Source organism: Pristiophorus japonicus, chromosome 3 (genome assembly GCF_044704955.1).
Source record: "Pristiophorus japonicus isolate sPriJap1 chromosome 3, sPriJap1.hap1, whole genome shotgun sequence".
Lineage (NCBI taxonomy): Eukaryota > Metazoa > Chordata > Chondrichthyes > Pristiophoridae > Pristiophorus > Pristiophorus japonicus.
Window position 1 is genome coordinate 78,264,531 of NC_091979.1, and position 24,669 is coordinate 78,289,199.

The following is a 24,669-nucleotide window of genomic DNA, read 5'->3' on the forward strand; positions in this document are numbered from 1 at the left end:
TTCTGTAATATGTGGGAAGTCAGGGACGCTTCCAGTGTCCCTGACGACTACATCTGCAGGAAGTGCATCCACCTGCAGCTCCTGACAGAGCGCATTGTAGCACTGGAGCTGCGGGTGGATTTATTCTGGAGCATCCGCGATGCAGCCGCAACCGACATTCCAGGATGGTATGTTGCCTCCCTGGTGCAAGGGTCAAGGATGTCTCGGAGCGGGTGCAGGACATTTTGAAGAGGGAGGGTGAACAGCCAGTTATCGTGGTGCATATAGGTACCAACGATATAGGTAAAAAACGGGATGAGGTCCTACAAGACGAATTTAGGGAGCTAGAAGCTAAATTAAAAAGTAGGACCTCAACAGTAGTAATCTCAGGATTGCTATCAGTGCCACGTGCTAGTCAGAGTAGGAATCGCAGGATAGCTCAGATGAATACGTGGCTTGAGGAGTGGTGCAGAAGGGAGGGATTCTAATTCCTGGGACATTGGAACCGGTTCTGGGGGAGGTGGGACCAGTACAAACCGGATGGTCTGCACCTGGGCAGGACCAGAAGCAATGTCTTAGGGGGAGTGTTTGCTAGTGCTGTTGGGGAGGGGGTCAAACTAATATGGCAGGGGGGTAGGAACCTATGCAGGGAGACAGAGGGAAGTAGAATGGGGGCAGAAGCAAAAGATAGAAAGAAGAAAAGTAAAAGTGGAGGGCCAAGGCAAAAAGCAAAAAGGACCACATTACAACAAAAATCTAAAGGGGCAAAGGTGTTAAAAAGACAAGCCTAAGGTTTTATGCCTCAATGCGAGGAGTATTCGGAATAAGGTGGACGAATTAACTGCGCAGATAGCAGTTAACGGATATGATGTAATTTGCATCACGGAGACATGGCTCCAGGGTGACCAAGGCTGGGAACTCAACATCCAGGGGTATTCAACATTTAGGAAGGATAGACAGAAAGTAAAGGAGGTGGGGTGCCATTGCTGGTTAAAGAGGAAATGAATGCAATAGTAAAAAAGGACATTAGCTTGGATGATGTGGAATCTGTATGGGTGGAGCTACGGAATACGAAAGGGCAGAAAACGCTGGTGGGAGTTGTGTACAGACCACCAAACAGTAGTCGGGAGGATGAGGACAGCATCAAACAAGAAATTAGGGATGCGTACAATAAAGGTACAGCAGTTATCATGGGTGACTTTAATCTACATATTGACTGGGTTAACCAAACTGGTAGCAATGGAGGATTTCCTGAAATGTATTAGGGATGGTTTTCTAGACCAATATGCCGAGGAACCAACTAGAGGGCTGGCCATCCTAGACTGGGTGATGTGTAATGAGACAGGCCGAATTAACAATCTTGTTGTGCGAGGCCCCTTGGGGAAGAGTGACCATAATATGGTAGAATTCTTTATTAAGTTGGAGAGTGACACGGTTAATTCAGAGACTCGGGTCCTGAACTTAAGGAAAGGTAACTTTGATGGTATGAGACGTGAATTGGCTAAAATAGACTGGCGAGTGATACTTAAAGGGTTGACAGTGGATAGGCAATGGCAAACATTTAAAGATCACATGGATGAACTTCAACAATTGTACATCCCTGTCTGGAGTAAAAATAAAACGGGGAAGGTGGCTCAACCGTGGCTAACAAGGGAAATTAGGGATAGTGTTAAATCCAAGGAAGAGGCATATAAATTGGCCAGAAAAAGCAGAAAACCCGAGGAATGGGAAAATTTTGTAATACAGCAGAGGAGGACAAAGGGTTTAATTAGGAGGGGGAAAATAGAGTATGAGAAGAAACATGCCGGGAACATAAAAACTGACTGCAAAATCTTCTATAGATATGTGAAGAGAAAATGATTAGTGAAAACAAACGTAGATCCCTTGCAGTCAGACTCAGGTAAATTTATAATGGGGAACAAAGAAATGGCGGACTAGTTAAACAACTACTTTGATTCTGTTTTCACGAAGGAAGACACAAATAACTTACGGAAATACTAGGGGACAGTGGGTCTAGTGAGAAGGAGGAACTGAAGGATATCTTTATAAAATGGGAAATTGTGTAAGGGAAATTGATGGGATAGAAGACTGATAAATCCCCAGGGCCTGATAGTCTGCATCCCAGAGTACTTAAGGAAGTGACTATAGAAATAGTGGATGCATTGGTGATCATTTTCCAACAGTCTATTGACTCTGAATTAGTTCCTATGGACTGGAGGGTAGCTAACATAACACCACTGTTTAAAAAAGGAGGGAGAGAGAAAACGGTTAATTATAGACCGGTTAGCCTGACATCAGTAGTGGGGAAAATGTTGGAATCAATTATTAAGGATGAAATCGCAGCGCTGCTCCTCCTCCTCGATCTCCCGCTCTCCGACTGCTGCCGATGGGCCTTTATAGGCCTCCCGACTGGAAGCTGCTCCTCCTCCTCGCTCTCCCGCTCTCCGACTGCTGCCGATGGGCCTTTATAGGCCTCCCAACTCGATGCTGCTCCTCCTCCTTGCTCTTTGTACTGCCTACCATAGGAGACTTTGACTTCTGCACTGCCAATTACAGGGATTAATTCCTTGGTGTGACTCCTTACTTTGGTGCGAATGGGGCTGAGCTTGTGCCTGTGTGCCATTTTGCCCCACAGCCTGTCGAAGGCCTTTTTACTCATTATGGACTGATTCGCAACAGTTCAACTTTCAACATTATTGGTGGACATTTCGTGGTGAATGTGTGTACCCCGTACACTTCTGCCTCCTCGGTACGAGTCTCCAATTCAGCCTGATCCACAGTGGATCGATTTTCCTCTGCAACATGGTGATTTGCAGGGTTTGCAGCTCGCCTGCACATTCGCTGGAGGTGTCCCATTGTTCTGCAGCCATTGCACGCATAGTGCTTGAAGTGGCATCACCTCCACAACGCCAACAAGGTGTTAACTGCCTCACATTAATGATTGATAGCAGACTTTCGGTCATCTGAAGTCATGCAGCAGCCAGCGTGTATGTTGTGCCATGTATATTCCTGCTCGAAAACGACATTACTTTGTGCAAAGTACTGGCCGAAACCTCTTTATGCTGCAAAATTTGTTTGGTGTTATCGCTGGTGGACATAAATGCCTGGGCTATCATTATGACTTTGCTCCGATTCGGTATTTCAACAGTCAATAGTTTGCGAAGGATTACCTCATGGCCAATGCCAAGCACAAAAATGTCTCTCAGCATTTGTTCTCAGAATCCATCAAATTCGCAATGTCCTGCAAGGCGCCTTAGTTCGGTGACATAGCTCGCCACTTTCTGGCCCTCCGACCGTTGACATGTGTAGAACCGATACCTCGCCATCAAAACACTTTCCTTAGGATTTAAGTGCTCCCGGACCAGCGTACACAATTCTTTATAGGATTTAGTTGTTGGTTTTACCGGAGCTAGAAGATTCTTCATGAGGCCATATGTTGTTGCCCACAGACGGTAAGGAGGATCGCCCTTCGTCTGGCAGCGTTCTCGTCCCCTTCCATCTCATTGGCCACAAAGTATTGGTCGAGTCTCTCCACGAAGGCCTCTCAATTGTCCCCTTCGGAGAACTTTTCCAGGATACCAACTGTTCTTTGCATTTTCGCACAGTTGTTTGCTATCTCGTCGCCAATCGTTAAGCTTATAATAAAGGATGAAACTGAGTACCATGAGCAGTGAGTGTGACCTTAGCTCCTTTAATTAGATTCCAGAGTCCAGGTATCGCGTGGGTGGCCTGCTTATATACAGTGCTCCCAAGGGATGCTGGGATCCCTTGGGACTCCAATGGGTAGACCCCCTGGTGGTGGTGTGATACAGGTTGCCAAGGGTTAAATACATAACACTCTTGAAGTCCCTTTGTATCCTCTTCACAACTTACATTCCCACCTAGGTTTGTATCATCAGCAAACTTGGATATATTACATTTGGTCCCCTCATCCAAATCATTGATATAGATTGTGAATAGCTGAGGCCCAAGCACTGATCCTTGCGGTACCCCACTAGTTACAGTCTGCTAACCCGAAAATGACCCGTTTATTCCTCTTCTCTGTTTTCTGTCCGTGAACCAATCCTCAATCCATGCTAGTATATTACTCCCAATCCCATGAGCCCTAATTTTGTTTAATAACCTCCTGTGTGGTACCTTATCTAATGCCTTCTGAAAATCCAAATACACCACATCCACTGGTTCCCTCTTATCTATTCTGCTAGTTACAACCTCAAAAAACTCAAACACATTTGTCAAACATGATTACTCTTTCATAAATTTGTGTTGATTCTGCCAACCCTATAATTATTTTCTAAGTGCCCTGTTACCATATTCTTAATAATAAAATTTTAGCATTTTCCCTACTACTGCTGTCAGGCTAACTGGTCTGCAGTTCGCTGTTTTTCTCTCCCTCCTTTCTTAAATAGCGGGGTTACATTAGCTACCTTCCAATCTATGGGAACCTATGGAATTTTGGAATATGACAACCAATACATCCACTGTCTCTATATCCACCTCTAGTGGTGGGGAAAATGTTGGAATCAATTTTTAAAGATGAAATAGCAGCGCATTTGGAAAGCAGTGACAGGATCGGTCGAAGTCAGCATGGTTTTATGAAAGGGAAATCATGCTTGACAAATCTTCTGGAATTTTTTGAGGATGTAACTAGTAGAGTGGACAAGGGAGAACCAGTGGATGTGGTGTATTTGGACTTTCAAAAGTCTTTTGACAAGGTCCCACACAAGAGATTAGTGTGCAAAATTAAAGCACATGGTATTGGGGGTAATGTATTGACGTGGGTAGAAAACTGGTTGGCAGACAGGAAGCAGAGAGTCGGAATAAACGGGTCCTTTTCAGAATGGCAGGCCGTGTGACTAGTGGGGTGCCACAGGGCTCAGTGCTGGGACCCCAGCTATTTACATAGAAACATAGAAAATAGGTGCAGGAGTAGGCCACTCGGCCCTTCGAGCCTGCACCGCCATTCAATGAGTTCATGGCTGAACATGCAACTTCAGCACCCCATTCCTGCTTTCTCGCCATACCCCTTGATTCCCCTATTAGTAAGGACTACATCTAACTCCTTTTTGAATATATTTAGTGAATTGGCCTCAACAACTTTCTGTGGTTGAGAATTCCACAGGTTCACCACTCTCTGGGTGAAGAAGTTTCTCCTCATCTCGGCCCTAAATGGCTTACCCCTTATCCTTAGACTGTGACCCCTGGTTCTGGACTTCCCCAACATTGGGAACATTCTTCCTGCATCTAACCTGTCTAAACCCTTCAGAATTTTAAACGTTTCTATGAGGTCCCCTCTCATTCTTCTGAACTCCAGTGAATACAAGCCCAGTTGATCCAGTCTTTCTTGATATGTCAGTCCCACCATCCCGGGAATCAGTCTGGTGAACCTTCGCTGCACTCCCTCAATAGCAAGAATGTCCTTCCTCAAGTTAGGAGACCAAAACTGTACACAATACTCCAGGTGTGGCCTCACCAAGGCCCTGTACAACTGTAGTAACACCTCCCTGCCCCTGTACTCAAATCCCCTCGCTATGAAGGCCAACATGCCATTTGCATTCTTAACTGCCTGCTATACCTACATTGCCAACCTTCAATGACTGATGTACCATGACACCCAGGTCTTGTTGCACCTCCCCTTTTCCTAATCTGTCACCATTCAGATAATAGTCTGTCTCTCTGTTTTTACCACCAAAGTGGATAACCTCACATTTATCCACATTGTACTTCATCTGCCATGCATTTGCCCACTCACCTAACCTATCCAAGTCACTCTGCAGCCTCATAGCATCCTCCTCGCAGCTCACACTGCCACCCAACTTAGTGTCATCCGCAAATTTGGAGATACTACATTTAATCCCCTCGTCTAAATCATTAATGTACAATGTAAACAGCTGGGTCCCCAGCACAGAACCTTGCGGTACCCCACTAGTCACTGCCTGCCATTCTGAAAAGTACCCATTTACTCCTACTCTTTGCTTCCTGTCTGACAACCAGCTCTCAATCCATGTCAGCACACTACCCCCAATCCCATGTGCTTTAACTTTGCACATTAATCTCTTGTGTGGGACCTTGTCGAAAGCCTTCTGAAAGTCCAAATATACCACATCAACTGGTTCTCCCTTGTCCACTCTACTGGAAACATCCTCAAAAAATTCCAGAAGATTTGTCAAGCATGATTTCCCTTTCACAAATCCATGCGGATTTGGACCTATCATGTCACCTCTTTCCAAATGCGCTGCTATGACATCCTTAATAATTGATTCCATCATTTTACCCACTACCGATGTCAGGCTGACCGGTCTATAATTCCCTGTTTTCTCTCTCCCTCCTTTTTTAAAAAGTGGGGTTACATTGGCTACCCTCCACTCCATAGGAACTGATCCAGAGTCAATGGAATGTTGGAAAATGACTGTCAATGCATCCGCTATTTCCAAGGCCACCTCTTTAAGTACTCTGGGATGCAGTCCATCAGGCCCTGGAGATTTATCGGCCTTCAATCCCATCAATTTCCCCAACACAATTTCCCGACTAATAAGGATTTCACTCAGTTCCTCCTCCTTACTAGACCCTCTGACCCCTTTTAAATCCGGAAGGTTGTTTTGTGTCCTCCTTAGTGAATACCGAACCAAAGTACTTGTTCAATTGGTCCGCCATTTCTTTGTTCCCCGTTATGACTTCCCCTGATTCTGACTGCAGGGGACCAAGTTTGTCTTTACTAACCTTTTTCTCTTTACATATCTATAGAAACTTTTGCAATCCGTCTTAATGTTCCCTGCAAGCTTCCTCTCGTATCCCATTTTCTCTGCCCTAATCAAACCCTTTGTCCTCCTCTGCTGAGTTCTAAATTTCTCCCAGTCCCCGGGTTCGCTGCTATTTCTGGCCAATTTGTATGCCACTTCCTTGGCTTTAATACTATCCCTGATTTCCCTTGATAGCCACGGTTGAGCCACCTTCCCTTTTTTATTTTTACGCCAGACAGGAAAGTACAATTGTAGTAGTTCATCCATGCGGTCTCTAAATGTCTGCCATTGCCCATCCACAGCCAACCCCTTAAGTATCATTCGCCAATCTATCCTAGCCAATTCACGCCTCATGCCTTCAAAGTTACCCTTCTTTAAGTTCTGGACCATGGTCTCTGAATTAACTGTTTCATTCTCCATCCTAATGCAGAATTCCACCATATTATGGTCACTCTTCCCCAAGGGGCCTCGCACAACGAGATTGCTAATTAATCCTCTCTCATTACACAACACCCAGTCGAAGATTGCCTCCCCCAGTTGGTTTCTCGACATATTGGTCTAGAAAACCATCCCTTATGCACTTCAGGAAATCCTCCTCCACTGTATTGCTTCCAGTTTGGTTAGCCCAATCTATATGCATATTAAAGTCACCCTTGATAACTGCTGCACCTTTATTGCATGCACCCCTAATTTCCTGTTTGATGCCCTCCCCAACATCACTCCTACTGTTTGGAGGTCTGTACACAACTCCCACTAACGTTTTTTGCCCTTTGGTGTTCTGCAGCTCTACCCATATAGATTCCACATCATCCAAGCTAATGTCCTTCCTAACTATTGCATTAATCTCCTCTTTAACCAGCAATGCTACCCCACCTCCTTTTCCTTTTATTCTATCCTTCCTGAATGTTGAATACCCCTGGATGTTGAGTTCCCAGCCCTGATTATCCTGGAGCCACGTCTCTGTAATCCCAATCACATCATATCCGTTAACATCTATTTGCACAGTTAATTCATCCAACTTATTACGGATACTCCTTGCATTAAGACATAAAGCCTTCAGGCTTGTTTTTTTATCACCCTTTGTCCTTTTAGAATTGTGATGTAATGTGGCCCTTTTTGTTTCTTGCCTTTGTTTACTCGGCCTTCCACTGTTGCTTTTTACTTTTCTACAATATACATCTACAATATACATCAATGATTTGGATGAAGGAATTGAGTGTAATATCGCGAAGTTTGCAGACGACACTAAGCTGGGTGGCAGTGTGCGATGCGAGGAGGATGCTAAAAGGCTGCAGAGTGACTTGGACAGGTCAGGTGAGTGGGCAAATGCATGGCAGATGCAGTTTAATGTGGATAAATGTGAGGTTATCCACTTTGGTGGCAAAAACATGAAGGCAGAATATTATCTGGTGAGGCCACACCTGGAGTATTGTGTACAGTTTTGGTCTCCTAACTTGAGGAAGGACATTCGTGCTATTGAGGGAGTGCAGCGAAGGTTCACCAGACTGATTCCCGGGATGGCGGGACTGACCTATCAAGAAAGACTGGATCAACTGGGCTTGTATTCACTCGAGTTCAGAAGAATGAGAGGGGACTTCATAGAAACGTTTAAAATTCTGATGGGTTCAGAAAGGTTAGATGCAGGAAGAATGTTCCCGATGTTGGGGAAGTCCAGAACCAGGGCACACAGTCTAAGGATAAGGCGTAAGCCATTTAGGACCGAGATGAGGAAATACTTCTTCACTCAGAGTTCTTAACCTGTGGAACTTTCTACGCAGAGAATTGTTGATGCCAGTTCGTTGGATATATTCAAGAGGTTGTTAGATATGGCCCTTACAGCTAAAGGGATCAAGGGGTATGGAGAGAAAGCAGGAAAGGGGTACTCCTGCACCTATTTTCTATGTTTCTTTCAAAACCCTCGGATGTAGGCCTTTCAGTCCAGGGAATTTATCAGCTTTCAGTCCCATTAATTTCCCCTGTAGTATATTTTTACTAATACTAATTTCTTTCTTATTCTCGCTAGACCCTTGGTTCTCCACTATTTTTTGCATCTTCTTCTGTGAAGACAGACACAAGTATTTGATTAATTTCTGTGCCATTTCCTTATTCCCCATTATAATTACTCCTGTCTCAGCCTGTAAGGGACCCACATTTACTTTCACGAATCTTTTCCTTTTTACATACCTATAGAAGCTTTTACTGTCTATTTTTATGTCTCGCTAGTTTACCCTCATTCTATTTTCCGTTAATCAATTTCTTGGTCCTCCTTTGCTGAATCCTAAATCCCTCTCCATCCTCAGGCTTACTGCTCTTTTTGGCAACAGTATAACCTCTTCCTTTGATCTAATACTATCTTTAACTACTCTTGTTAACCACGGTTACATCACTTTTCCTGTGGAGTTTTTATGCCTCAAAGGAATGTATATTTGCTGTAAATTATATATAAATTTTTTAAATGCTAGCCATTGCTCATCTACCATCATACTTTTTAATGTTTCCCAATCTACCTTAGCCAAAACACTCCTCATACCTACGTAGTACGCTTTGTTTAGATTTAAGACCCCAGTTTCAGATTTAACTAAATCACTTTCAAACTTAATATAAAATTCTTGCATATTATGGTCACTCTTCCCTAAGGGCCGCTTTACTACAATGTTATTAATTAACCCATTCTCATGTTTATTAATTGGTTCCGATATCTGAGCATCGCTGGCAAAGCCAGCATTTATTGCCCACCCCAATTGCTCTGGAACCGCTGCAGTCCTTGTGATGAAGGTACTCCCACAACGCTGTTAAGGAGGGACTTCCAGGATTTTGACCCAGTGACGGTGAAGGAACAGTGATATACTTCCAAGTCAGGATGGTGTGTAACTTAGACGGGAACTTGCAGGTGATGGTGCTACCATGCACCTGCTGCCCTTGTCCTTCTAGGTGGTAGAGTTCCTGGGTTTGGGAGGTGCTGCTGAAGAAGCCGTGGCACCTAATAGATGGTACACACTGCGCCAGTGGTAGAGGGAGTGAATGTTGAAGGTGGTAGATGGGGTGCCAATCAAGCGGGCTGCTTTGTCCTGGATGGTGTGGAGCTTCTTGAGTGTTGTTGTTGCACTCATCCAGGCAAGTGCAGAGTATGCCATCACACTCCTGACTTGTGCCTTGTAGATGGTGAAAAAGCTTTGGGGAGTCAGGAGGTGAGACATTCGCTGCAGAATACCCAGCCTCTGACCTGCTCTTTTTCCACAATATTTCTGTGGCTGGTCCAGTTAAGTTTCTGATCAAAGGTGACCCCAGGATGTTGATGGTGGTGGATTTGGCGATGGTAATGCCGTTGAATATCAAGGGGAGGTGGTTAAACTCTCGTTTGTTGGAGATGGTCATTGCCTGCCACTTATGTGGCACGAATGTAACTTAGCACTTAACAGCCCAAACCTGAATGTCATCCAGGTCTTGCTGTATGCGGGCATGCACTGCTTCATTTTCTGAGGAGTTGCGAATGGAACTGAACACCGTGCAATCATCAGCGAACATCCCCACTTCTGACCTTATGATGGAGGGAAGTTCATTGATGAAGCAGCTGAAGATGGTTGGGCCTAGGACACTGGTCTGAGGAACTTGTGCAGCGATGTCCTGGGGTTGGGATGGTTGATCTCCAGCAACCACAACTATCTTCTTTTGTGCTAGGTATGATTCCTGCCAGTGGAGAGTTTTCCCCCTGTTTCCCATTGACTTCAATTTTACTAGAGCTTCTTGATGCCACACTCGGTTAAATGCTGCCTTGATGTCAAGGGCAGTCATTCTCACCTCACCTCTGGAATTGAGCGCTTTTGTCCATGTTTGGACCAAGGCTGTAATGCGATCTGGAGCTGAGTGGTCCTGGTAGAATCCAAACTGAGCATCGGTGAGCAGGTTATTGGTGAGTAAGTGTCGCATGATAGCACTGTCAACGATAACTTCCATCACTTTGCTGATGATTGAAAGTAGACTGATGGGGCAATAATTGGCTGGATTGGATTTGTCCTTCTTTTGTGGACAGGACTTACCTGGGCAGTTGTCCACATTGTCGGGTAGATACCAGTGTTGTAGCTGTACTAGAACAGTTTGGCTAGAGGCGCGGTTAGTTCTGGAGCACAAGTCTTCAGCACTACAGTCGGGATGTTGTCGGGGCCTTTGCTGTATCCAGTGCGCTCAGCTGTTTCTTGGTAGCACGTGGAGTGAATCAAATTGGCTGAAGACTGGCTTCTGTGATGGTGGGGACCTCAGGAGGAGGCCGATAGGGATCATCCACTCGGCTCTTCTGGCTGAAGATGGTTGCAAACGCTTCAGCCGTGTCTTTTGCACTTGCATGCTGAGCTCCGCCGTCATTGAGCATGGGGATATTCATGGAGCCTCCTCCTCCCAATAGTTGTTTAATTGTTCACCACCATTCGCGGCTGGATGTGACAGGACTGCAGAGATTTGATCGTGGATTGTGGGAATGCTTAACTCTGTTGATAACATGCTGCTTCCGCTGCTTAGCATGCATGTAGTTCTCTGTTGCAGTTTCCCCAAGGGGGTACCTCATTTTTAGGTACACCTAATACTGCTCCTTGCCTGCTCTTCTGCACTTCTCATTGAACCAGGGTTGGTCTCCTGGCTTGATGGTAATGGTAGAATGAGGGATATGCCGGGCCATGAGGTTACAGATTGTGGTGGAATAAAACTCTGCTGCTGCTGATGGCCCACAGCGCTTCATGGATGCCCAATTTTGAGCTGCTAGATCAGTTCTTAATCAATTCCTTTTAGGACAGTGGTAGTGCCACACCGCACGATGGTGGGTGTCTTCACTGTGAAGACGGGACTTTGTCTCCAAAATGACTGTGCGGTGATCATGGACAGATGCATCTGCGACAGGTAGATTGGTGAGGACGAGGTCAAGTAGGTTTTTCCTCGTGTTGGTTCTCTCACCACCTGCTGCAGGACCAGTCTGGCAACCATGTCCTTCAGGACTCGGCCAGGTCGGTCAGTAGTGGTGCTACTGCACCACTCTTGGTGATGGACATTGATGTCCCCCACCCAGAGTACATTCTGTGTTCTTGTTAACCTCAGTGCTACTTTTTTTGTGGTGTTCAGCATGGAGGAGTACAGATTCATCAGCTGAGGGAGGGCGGTAGGTGGTAATCAGCACAAGGTTAACTTGCCATGCTTGACCTGAAGCCATAAGACTTCATGGGATCCGGAGTCAATGTTGAGGACTCCTAGGGCCACTCCCTCCCTCCCTTATACCACTGTGCCGCCACCTCGGGTGGGTCTGTCCTGCCGGTGGGACAGGGCATACCCAGGATTGGTGATGGAGGAGTCTGGGACATTAGCTGAAAGGTATGATTTTGTGAGTATGACTATGTCAGCTGTTGCTTGACTAGTCTGTGAGACAGCTCTTCCAATTTTGGCACGTCCCCAGATGTTAGTAAGGAGGACTTTGCAGGGTAGACTAGACTGGGTGTACCGTTGTCGTGTCCGAAGCCAGTGCCGAGGTCGAGGCCAGCTGGTCTGTCCGGTTTTATTCACAATTTATTTCATTGCACAATACTAGATCTAAAATAACTTGCTCCCTAGTTGGTTCCTCAACATATTGATCTAGAAAACTATATTGTATACATTACATGAATTCCTCCTCCACATTATTACTACCAATTTGTTTTGCCCAATATATATTTAGATTAAAGTCCCTCATGATTACCGTATTACCCTTGTTACAGGCGCCTCTAATTTCCTGGTTTATACTCTCCCCTCGATTACAACTACTGTTTGGGGGCCTGTAAACAACTCCCACCAATGTTTTCTGCTCGTTGCTGTTTCTTAGCTCCACCCAAACTGATTCTACTTTTTCAAAGTTAAGATCCTTTCTATCTACTGTCTTTATCCCATTCTTTATTATCAGTGCTACCCCTCCTCCTTTTCCAATTTGCCTAGGTCTTCTAAAAGTTAAGTATCCTGAAATATTTAGTTCCCAACCTTGGTCACTTTGCAACCACGTCTCCATAATAACTATTAGATCAAACCTATTAATTTCTATCTGCTCTATTAAATCATCTATTTTGTTGCGAATGCTTCACGCATTCAGATATAGTGCCTTTAGCTTTGACTTTTTCTATTTTTCCCTAATGTCACCTTAATCACTGATGCTCTGTTACCATTGTTACTCTCTTTGTCCCTTCCTGACCCACTCTGTTTATTTTTACCCAAAACTCAGCTATCCCCGCCCCACCCCCTTCATTAGTTTAAAGCTCTGTCCACTGCCGTAGTTATTCGATTCGCCAGGACACTGGTTCTAGCCCAGTTTAAGTGGTGACCATCCCAACAGAACAGCTCCCTCTTTCCCCAATACTGGTGCCAGTGCCCCACGAAGCAAAACCCCTGCCTCCCACACCACTCTTTGAGCCACACATTTAACCTTCTAATCTGCTTATCCCTATGCCAATTGGCACATGGCTCAGGTAACAATCCAGCGATTATTACTGTTTGTATGTATGTTAATGTATGTACTGTAACACTAGACCACTGAATGTACCTTCACCCTGTATACACCATACCTGTACCACCAGAGGGTGCTACTGCTGGAGACCTAAGGGTCACCTGTACACTGCGGGTAACCAAGTATAAAAGAGAGCTCATCTCTTGGTATCCGCACTCTAGGAGCTGCAATAAAGGACTAAGGTCACTACAGTTCAAGTACTATACTCTTACCTCATGGAGTCGTTATTAGAGTGCTTGCATATACAACAATTACCTTTGATGTTCTGCTTTTTAATTTGGACCAACTCCTCAAACTCTCTCGGCAGTACCTCATTCCTAGTTCTACCTATGTCATTAGTTCCTACATGGACCACGACAACTGGATCCTCCCCAGAAAATGCTGGAGTCCATTATTAAGGAAGCAGTGGCAGGACATTTGGAAAAGCATAATTCAATCAAGCAGAGTCAGCATGGTTTTATGAAAGGGAAACCATGTTTGACAAATTTGCTGGAGTTCTTTGAGGATGTAAGGAGCAGGGTGGATAAGGGGGAACCAGTGGATGTGGTATATTTCGATTTCCAGAAGGCATTCGATAAGGTGCCACATAAAAGGTTACTGCACTAGATAAAAGTTCACGGGGTTGTGGGTAATATATTAGCATAGATAGAGGATTGGCAGACTAACAGAAAACTGAGAGTTGGGATAAATGGGTCATTTTCCGGTTGGCAAACAGTGACTAGTGGGGTGCCGCAGGGATCAGTGCTGGTTCCTCAACTATTTACAGTGTATATTACTGACTTGGATGAAGGGACCAAGTTTAATGTAGCCAAGTTTGCTGATGATACAAAGATGGGTGGGAAAGCAAATTGTGAGGAGGACACAAAAAAATCTGTAAAGGAATATAGACAGGCACAGGCTAAGTGGGTGGGGACAAATTTGGGAGATGGACTATAATGTGGGAAAAAGTGAGGCTATCCACTTTGGCAGAAAAAATAGAAAAGCAAATTATAATTTAAATGGAGAAAAATTGCAAAGTGCTGCAATACAGAGGAACCTGAGGGTTCTTGTGCATGAAACACAAAAAGTTAGTATGCAGGTACAGCAAGTAATCCGGAATGCAAATGGAATATTGGTCTTTATTGCAAGGGGGATAGAGTATAAAAACAGAGAAGTCCTGCTACAACTGTACAGGGTATTGGTGAGGCCACACCTAGAGTACTGCATACAGTTTTGGTCTATGTATTTAAGGAAGGATACACTTGCATTGGAGGCTGTTCAGAGAAGATTCATTAGGTTGATTCCGGAGATGAGGGGGTTGACTTATGAAGATAGGTTGAGTAGGTTGGGCCTATACACATTGGAGTCAGAAGAATGAGAGGTGATCTTATCGAAACATATAAAATAATGAGGGGGCTCGTCGGTGGATGCAGAGAGGATATTTCCACTCACAGGGGAAATTAAAACTAGGGGACATTGACTCAATAAGGGGCCGCCCATATGAAACTGAGATGAGGAGGAATTCCTTCTCTCAGCGGGTTGTAAATCTGTGGAATTCTGTGCCCAGAGAGCTATAGAGGCTGGGTCATTGAATATATTTAAGGTGGCAATAGATAGATTTTTGAGCGATAAGGGAATGAAGGGTTATGGGGAGCGGGCAAGGAAGTGGAGCTGAGTCCATGATCAGATCAGCCAAGATCTTATTATATAGCAGAGCAGGCTCGAGGGGCCAAATGGCCTACTCCTATTTCTTATATTCTTATTCTTATGTTCCCACTCCAAATTCTTTTCCAGCCACGAGGAGATATTTTTAACCCTGGCAACACAACCTTCGGAGCTCCTGCTCGTGGCTGCAGAGAATCTTCCCTCTGACTATACTGTCCCCTACCACAACCACATTCCCTTTCACTCCCCCCACTTGAATGACCTCCTGCACCATGGTGCCATGGTCAGCTTGCTCATCCATCCTGAAGGCTTTTCCCTCATCCACATAGGCAGCAAAAACCTCATACCTGTTGGATAAGGACAAACGTCGAGGCTGATCCAGCACTGCACCTGGGGTCCTCTTACCTGCCTGAGTTACAGTCACACCCTCCTGTACCACTACCTAACCTAAGGGGTGTGACTACCTCCTGGATCAAAGTGTCCAGGTAACTCTCTCCCTCCCTGATGCCCCGCAATGTCTGCACCTCAGACTCCAGCTCAACAATTCTCAGCTGATGTTCCTGAAGATGCAGGCACTTAGTGCAAACATGATTGTCCGGGATCACAATGCTCTCCACAAACTCCCACATGCTGCAGTTGTGGCACACCACCTGCCCTGCCATCCTTATATATCTTATGATAGTTTGAACTGGTCCTCTCCACTCTCCCGTCCTGGTCTGCATATTATAAGTCAGCATCAAATCATTCTTACCAATGTCTTACTAACCTGGGGGAATGATTTCCCCTGTGCCATTTATAAGGAAATCTTAAATACATTTTAAATTAATAGACTTACAATTTTATTGCAGGTGACCCACAGGAATTCTTCCCACCATGTTTCATATTTTATGCCATTTACTAGATCTTGAATGATGTGCTTATTTCAATTGCCAGATTAATATCCTACTGTATTCATATTACAATATGAATATCAAAATCAAAATGAAGATCCTGAATCCAAAAATGCATCAGAACAACTAGACTACATTGCTAAATTTGAAAACTTGCAGATCCTGTCAATGCCAAAAAAAATTAACTATTTGTCTTTTCATTGTGCAGATTTGTTATGGCTCCATTCAGAATTTGAGGGAGTACTGCACTACCAGAGATACCATTTTTTGGATAAGACGTTAAACCAAAGCCCCGTCTGCCCGCTCGGGTTGACGTAAAAGATCCCATGGCACTATTTCGAAGAAGGCCAGGGGAGTGATCCTCAGTGACCTGGCTAATACTTATCCCTCAACTAGAACAGATTATCTATCTGGTCATTATCACATTGCTGTTTGTGGCAGCTTGCTATGCGCAAATTGGCTGGCATGTTTCCTACATTGCAACAGTGACTACACTTCAAAAGTACTTCATTGGCTGTAACACGCTTTGGGATATCCTGAGGTCACGAATAGCGCTATGCAAGTGTTTCTTTCTTCCTTTCTTTAATCTGAGGTGTGGATTTATTTCCCCATGACCCAGGATGTCCAGCACACATAATAACATTGATGTTTTTACTTCATAGATAAATCTAGATGTTCCCATACCAGAAAAGGAATTTCAAAGGCGGAAAACGGAGACATTATTGATCCGTGTTCTACGAGCCATTGGAGAGGTTAGTTATGTTTTCTCAGCTAACATCATACAAAACATTCCAATACTTTTGGGTTGTGACAGTTTTTTCCAACTGGTAAGCAGGATGGCATTTTGGACGGACTGTTAACCAGTTTTGAGGAAATAAAATTTCATCCAATGTTTCCCATTGAATAAATCAATATGACCATAGAACAACGTTTTGCCGGCAAAAAGTTAGGAAACCAATCAAATAATAGTTCAATTCTCACGGTTAAGTACCACAATAAGATATAAATTAGATTCCTGCTCCTATAAAGGCATACAAAGGGATTCTCTTAACAATTTAGTCAGAAAATGTGCTAGATTATGAGAAAATCAATGTTTACAGAAAGGTAGCTGAACTTGCTGATGCAGGAGGCGATGACAAGCATTCCAGCAGACATTTGCCTTTCTGGCTGAAAGAATCATCATAGGCAGTCCCTCGGAATCGAGGAAGACTTGCTTCCACTCTTAAAATGAGTCCTTAGGTGGCTGAACAGTCCAATACGAGAGCCACAGTCCCTGTCACAGGTGGGACGGATGGTCATTGAGGGTAAGGGAGGGTAGGATAGATTTGCCGCACACTCTTTCCGCTGCCTGCGCTTGATTTCTGCATGCTCTCGGCGATGAGACTCGAGGTGTTCAGCGCCCTCCCGGATGCACTTCCTCCACTTAGGACGGCCTTTGGCCAGGGACTCCCAGGTGTCGGTGGGGATGTTACACTTTATTAGGGAGGCTTTGAGGGTGTCCTTGTAATGTTTCCACTGCCCACCTTTGGCTCATTTGCCATGAAGGAGTTCCAAGTAGAGCGCATGCTTTTGGAGTCTCGTGTCTGGCATGCGGACAGTGTGGCCTGCCCAGCGGAGCTGATCAAATATGGTCAGTGCATCAATGCTGGGGATGTTGGCCTGGTCGAATACGCTAATGTTGGTGCGTCTGTCCTCCCAGGGGATTTGTCGGATCTTGTGGAGCCATCATTGGTGGTATTTCTTCAGCGACTTGAAGTGTCTACTGTACATGGTCCATGTCTCTGAACAATACAGGAGGGCGGGTATTACTACAGCCTTGTAGACCATGAGCTTGATGGCAGATTTGAGGGCCTGGTCTTCGAACACTCTTTTCCTCAGACCAGCGCACTGGAGGCGGTGTCGAATCTCATCATCAATGTCTGCTCTTGTTGATAAGAGGCTCCCGAGGTATGGGAAATGGTCCACGTTGTCCAGGGCCGTGCTGTAGATCTTGATGACTGGGGGGGCAGTGCTGTACGGCGAGGACAGGCTGGTGGACGACTATTGTCTTACGAATGTTTAGCGAAAAGCCCATGCTTTCATACACCTCAATAAATACGTCGCGTTGGGAATGCCGGCAAGGTGGATGCCTTAGAATGATAGCATTATGGCAGCTGCCAGAAAAGTAAGCATTTATTTGCATGATGCAATGCAGCTGGATATTGGATGAATGGAGTGCCTTATTGATGCATGTAATGAAATTGTGGCCACATGAATGCAATCCATTACTGCTGGAATTCCTGCCTTTGGTGAAATTACAATGTCCTGTCATCACACTGATGGTTGTCCATGGGGAAGCTGATGAACTGGCTTGCTCCAACAAGCAATATATCTGTAATTTGCTTGATTCATCTGTACACAGCTGATTGAATAATGCTGCTGATGTCCCCTGAGGTAGCCTGGAGTGACCTACAGCATAAAACTTCAGGGCAATGGTGATCTTCACAGCTACTAGAAGTGCAGTATCTATGCTGGAGGCAGACCAAAAATCATGTTGCAGCATATATTTAACTCATTGATAGATTCTTTGTAAAGCATAGCTTCCGTAAGCACTGATTCAGGAGCATCCGGTGGCAGGAATGGCTTGGTTAGTCTGTTCTGGTATGGGGATATTGGCTATACCTTTATTACCTGACCAGTCCTCCTTCTTCTATCACTCCTCATCTTCTTCCTCCAACAAAGATTCCTGATGGGAAACCCATTGTAACTGCTTCAGAATGGAGGGAGGGGCAAAATTGGAAGCCACACAGCAGCAGGCACAAAGATAGACATTGAAGCAGAAAAGAGTGTTTGAAGACCAGGCCCTCAAAACTGCCACCAAGCTCGGTCTACAGGGCTGTAGTAACACCCACCCTCCTGTATGGCTCAGAAACATGGATGATGTACAGTAGACACCTCAAGTCGCTGAAGAAATACCACTAACGATGTCTCCGCAAGATCCTACAAATCCCCTGGGAGGACAGTCGCACCAACATTAGCGTCTTTGACCAGGCCAACATCCCCAGCATTGAAGCATTGACCACACTTGATCAGCTCCGCTGGGCAGGCCACATAGTTCGCATGCCAGACACAAGACTCCCAAAGCAAGCGCTCTACTTGGAACTCCTTCACAGTAAACAAGCCAGAGGTGGGCAGCGGAAACGTTACAAGGACACCCTCAAAGCCTCCCTGATCAAGTGCAACATCTCCACTGACACCTGGGAGTCTCTGGCCAAAGACCACCCTAAGTGGAGGAAGAGCATCCGGGAGGGCGCTGAGCACCTCGAGTCTCATCGTCGAGACCATGCAGAAATCAAGCGCAGGCAGCGGAAAGAGCATGCGGCAAACCAGTCCCACCCACCCCTTCCTTCAATGATTATCTGTCCCACCTGTGACAGAGACTGTGGTTCTCATATTGGACTGTACAGCCACCTAAGAACTCATGTAAAGAGTGGAAGCAACTCTTCCTCGATTCTGAGGGACTGCCTATGATGATGATGATGACTCAGTAGCAAAACAAAAAGCAAATTATTTTTTAATTTTTTTTTAAAGTACTTACAAAACCTTTTAGGAGCATCAAAAATGATAGATAGGAATAGACCAGCTTCTGCTGAGTCTGTCCCATATATTTATGATACAATTAAATTTCATGACCTCCAAAGATTTCACCCATTAGCAGCTACATAATCTCCTGGGAGAGGCAAAAAAAATTAAAATTAAATCCTTGGCCAATTCCGGCAGAAACAAATTTTGGGAAATTCCTCTCTGGCCTCTGAAGTCAAACAAAACATGTTCCAGGAGACCACAGAGAACATGAGCATATTACCCAACTTCCATGAGAGTCCCCATGGATTTGAGACATGTGGATCATGTTTGACTAATGTATTTGAATAATCTAGCATGATGGATAGGGGAGTTGTCTTTATGGACTTTCAGAAGGTATTTGATAAGATTCCACACAAGAGATTATTAACAAAAATCAAAGTGCATGGAATTGAAGGTAACCTTGCGACTTGGGTTGATATTGGTTGCGAGGTAGGAGACAGAGAATCATAGGCAGTCCCTCAAACGAGGATAACTTGCTTCCACATGACTTCACAGATGTTTCAATGAAGGACCCGATATTCCAGTCCTGAACTCCAGTTGAAAGGGTGGAAGATGCCTGTGCGTGGATTTTATTAACATGTGGTGACCGTTGCACATCGGCTGCCACACAGGCTTGACAGAGCAAGGCCTTTATCCAGTGGCAAGGGTTAACCAGGACGACTGGAGACCTACTCTGCCGCACGGACCTAGTGCGCACACATATCGCAGTTAGGGCTGGCCGGTGCTGCCCCTGGGCCCTCGGCTCTTCTGGGCTCCGTACACTAATTTGCCATACCTCCGCCACGATCTCTCGCCGCTCCTCCACCACAGATATTCACCGTGTCTCCGCCACAATCTCTCACCGCTCCTCCACCATCAAACACTCACTGCACCTCTGCCTCGATCTCCCACCGCACCTCCGCACCAAACATTCACCAAGCCTCCGCCATGATCACCCACTGAAACTCAGTCACGATCCCTCAACGCTCCTCTGCCACGACCTTTCCGCTCTTCTGCCCCACCGATGTTCCTGTCCACGCTCCAAACAGCGACCTGGGTCCTGATGACCTCACCCGGTCGCCCACCTCGAAGCCGTCGCATACCTGGACTAGCTCACGCTGGAAGTAGCCCCAACCTGCGGAGGTGTTCTCACGCAGGTCGGGGTGGCCCATGATGTTGAGGGGCCCGCCACTCCAGCTCTTTTTGTAGCCCAGACCTACAACGTACAACAGAGAATAAGGATAAAGGGAATGTTCTTTGATTGTCGAGATATCACAAATGGTGTACAGGGGCCTCAGCTTTTCACCACATATATCAATGACTTGGATGAAAGAATAGAGAATAGTATCTCCAAGTTTGCAGATGACACTAAATCAGCAGGAACAGTAAGTTGTGTAGATGGGAGCAAGAAGTTACAAAGGGACATAGACAGACATAGTAAGTGGGCAGATGAAATTCAATGTGGGGAAGCGTGAGATCATCGACTTTTGATCCGATAGAGAAAAAGTGTAATATTTTCTTAACGGTGAGAGACTTGGGGCTCTAGAGGAGCAAAGGGATTTATGTGTCCATGTAAAGAAATCATTAAAAGCTAGAGCACAGATATAAAAAGTAATCCAAAAAGACTAATGGAATGATGGCCTTTATCTCAAGGGCATTGGAATACAAAAGTGTTGATGTGATGCCTCAGTTATACAGGGCCTTGGTCAGACCCCATCTGAAGTATGGTGTCCAGACTTTGGACACCAATATCTCAGGGAAAATAAATTGGTCTTCAAGGGGGTACAGTGCAGATTGATCAAATTGATACTAGGGGTTAAAAGGTTAAGTTATGAGGCTGGTTGCTTAAACTTGGCTTGTATTCTCTTGCATTTAGAAGTTTGAAGAATGGTCTAATTAAGGTGTTTAAAATTACAAAGGATAAATACAGAGAAACTATGGTCCAGAAATTGGGCTACTTACCGCCACCTGTTCATGCTGGAATCCCAGTGAAAAATGAGTGCTGCCACTCTAACACCATTTCATGCCACGGGATTCAGTGGCCGCCATTTTGGTGAGGACCTTCGCGCTACCATGCCAGCCCAACTTAAGTTCACACTCTGCAAACTTCGACCTTAGTGCTGGGTCCTTAGCTCCCTCTGAAAAATGAACGTGCAGTAGACTGACAAAGACGCTGTCAGCACTTCTTAAATGGACACGCACATCTTTCAGATAAGTTTGCATTTAAAATAAAAACAGAAAATGCTGGAAATACACAGCAAGTCAGGCAGCATCTGTGGAGAGAGAAACAGAGTTAATGTTTCAGGTCGATGACCTTTCGTTTGCCTTTAAGCTTTTGGACTGGATTTTTAAAATGCTATTGTAGTAGTGGCTTGGTGCAACACATGTTAAAAGATTTCTAAGTGTAGGGAGTGCATAGAGTGCTGCTGGACACTTGCAAGGCTTCGGATGGTAAAGAAAGGCCTCTGAGAAGACAGGAAATGCTGGAAATACTCAGTAGGTCAGGCAGCATGTATGGAGAGAGAAACAGAGTTCATGCTTCAGGTCGAGATGCTGCATGACCTGCTGAGACTTCCAGAATTGTATGATTTTATTTCAGATTTACAGCATCCATTCGCAGAGGGAAGAGGAAGACACTGAAGAGGACTTCGTAGAAGAGAAAGAAGCAGATGGAAGGATGCAGCCACTTTCTGACCGGGATATACAGGATAGAATCATTCGCCTGCGTTATCAGTGACCACAACCTAATTCCCCTTTCAACATTTGTCCCATACCTTATCTTCCCTCTGTAACTGACCATCACAGCATCCTCTTGGCCACAATCAATGAAATAAATACTACCACAAAGCAAACTTTCCAATCCAACATTATACATCTATCCATCCAATAAGACATCAGGATATCAACTCATCACCCTTGTGCATTCCCTTAATGACTGTCATGTGTATGTCTTTGCTGATCCTAATGGTGTCACACAGTCATCATCATCATCATAGGCAGTCCCTCGAAATGAGGATGACTTGCTTCCATGCCAAAAAGGGATGAGTTCACAGGTGTTTCAATGAAGGACCTAATATTCCAGGTCCCGAACTACATGTTGAAGGGTGGAAGATGCCTGTGCGTGGATTTTTTTAACGTGTGTTGGCCGTTGCACACCAGCCACCACACGGGCTTGACAGAGCCAGGTCTTGGTCCAGTGGCAAGGATTACCCAAGAAAACTAGAGACCAGCTCTGCTGCACGGGCCTAGTGCGCACACATATCGTAGTGTGGGCTGGCCCGTGCTGCCCCTTAGCTCTCGCCTCTTCTGGCCCCGAACTCACGCCGATCCCAGGTCCCGATCACATTCTCTCGCCACTCCTTCACCCTGACATCACCGCTCCTGCTGTATCTGCCCACGCTCCAATCACTAATGTCACACAGTGCTACCCCAGTGGCTACAGAATGGTTGGTGGAAGGCTGATGACTTTCAGTGGGGGACACTGCAACTAGCCTTGCTGGTCGACGTTGAGGAGCTGGTGGTTGGGAGTCTGAAATTGTGTGTTCTTCTTCTCCCCCCTCTTCTCCCCCTTAACCCCGCTTATCACTTTACCCACCTCTTCCCCCTCTTCTCCCATTCTCTCCCTCTTCCCTCCTTCTTCCCGCCCTCCCCTTCCTCTTTCTCCCTCTTCTTTCTTTTGCCTTCTTCTTCCTCGCTCCCTCTTCTTCATCAACCAATGGCTGGATTTCTTGGGTGTGTGAAATGAGGAAGGCACAGGGGTGAAGTTGTGGTGAGCGGAGGGCAGGAAAGCAAGGGGTACATGCGAGAAGGAGGATAATGTATGAGGATACCAGCATTTTGTTTCCTTTCAGCCCTGCTGCTGGACTAGGGCTCAGGCATGCCCCTGCCAAGAATGGCCAGCATTGTTTCCTCCAAGAGGGGTGGGGTGAAACTAGGAATGGGAGGTGTGCCTTGTGTTTCGTAAAGTTTGTTGATAGGTGAGTGATTATGCAGGGGGAGAGAGAAGAGGGAGTCATACATTGAGAAGTGTATGAGGTTCTAGGTGCAGATGGTAGGAGACGGCTTATGAAGATGCATTCACTGACCTTGACTAGTGGTCTGAGGTCATCAAGCTTCTTTGGGCACTGGGGCCAGGTCATGTGGGTGACACTGCTGGCAGTGCCGGCCTTGGCGATCTGGTCCTACATCCTTCTTTAGAAACATAGAAACATAGAAATTTACAGCGCAGAAGGAGGCCATTTCGGCCCATCGTGTCTGCGCCGGCCAACAAAGAGCTGCACAGCCCTTGGTCAGCAGCCCTGAAGGTTACATATAAACCTATGAACAATGGCAGAAAGGTAAAGAGCACCCAGCCCAACCAGTCCATCCCACACAACTGCGACACCCCTTACACTGAAACATTCTACACTCCACCCCAACTGGAGCCATGTGATCTCCTGGGAGAGGCAAAAACCAGAGTGTACAGATAGTTGTCTAAGAGCACTATTGGCAGAGCTCAAAGAATAAATTGTCTACTTGCTCCCTCAGTTGAGAATGAAGGTTAGTGTGGAGGTTAAATTAAAATTTCTACTCCTCCTCCTCTCAGTCCCACGGCAAAACCACACCAACTAACGAGCTACAGCTCAACAACCCAACGGACAGCAGTAACCCAGACAGTATCTTTCAGTTCTCCAATTAAGCTGCTACATAAGAACATGAGAACATAAGAATTAGGAACAGGAGCAGGCCATCTAGCCCCTCGAGCCTGCTCCGCCATTCAACAAGATCATGGCTGATCTGGCCATGGACTCAGCTCCACTTACCCGCCCGCTCCCCATGACCCTTAATTCCCTTAATGGTTAAAAATCTATCTATCCGTGACTTGAATACATTCAATGAGCTAGCCTCAACTGCTTCCTTGGGCAGAGAATTCCACAGATTCACAATCCTCTGGGAGAAGAAATTCCTTCTCAACTCGGTTTTAAATTGGCTCCCCAGTATTTTGAGGCTGTGCCCCCTTGTTCTAGTCTCCCCGACCAGTGAAAACAACCTCTCTGCCTCTATCTTGTCGATCCCTTTCATTATTTTAAATGTTTCTATAAGATCACCCCTCATCCTTCTGAACTCCAACGAGTAAAGACCCAGTCTACTCAATCTATCATCATAAGGTAACCCCCTCATCTCCGGAATCAGCCTAGTGAATCATCTCTGTACCCCTCCAAAGCTAGTATATCCTTCCTTAAGTAAGGTGACCAAAACTGCACGCAGTACTCCAGGTGCGGCCTCACCAATACCCTGTACAGTTGCAGCAGGACCTCCCTGCTTT

The 24,669-nt window shown here is 45.6% G+C and overlaps 1 protein-coding gene across 4 annotated transcripts in view; it reads left to right on the forward strand.

Annotated features, from left to right (window-relative positions):
* Positions 1–24,669, forward strand: part of cfap221 (cilia and flagella associated protein 221) — a 431,960-nt gene that overhangs the window by 292,750 nt on the left and 114,541 nt on the right. For all 4 annotated transcript variants that reach the window (XM_070874512.1, XM_070874515.1, XM_070874508.1 and 1 more), the window contains exon 13: positions 16,424–16,513. In XM_070874512.1, the coding sequence (XP_070730613.1) occupies positions 16,424–16,513 (90 nt within the window). The remainder of the gene's footprint in view (positions 1–16,423; positions 16,514–24,669) is intronic.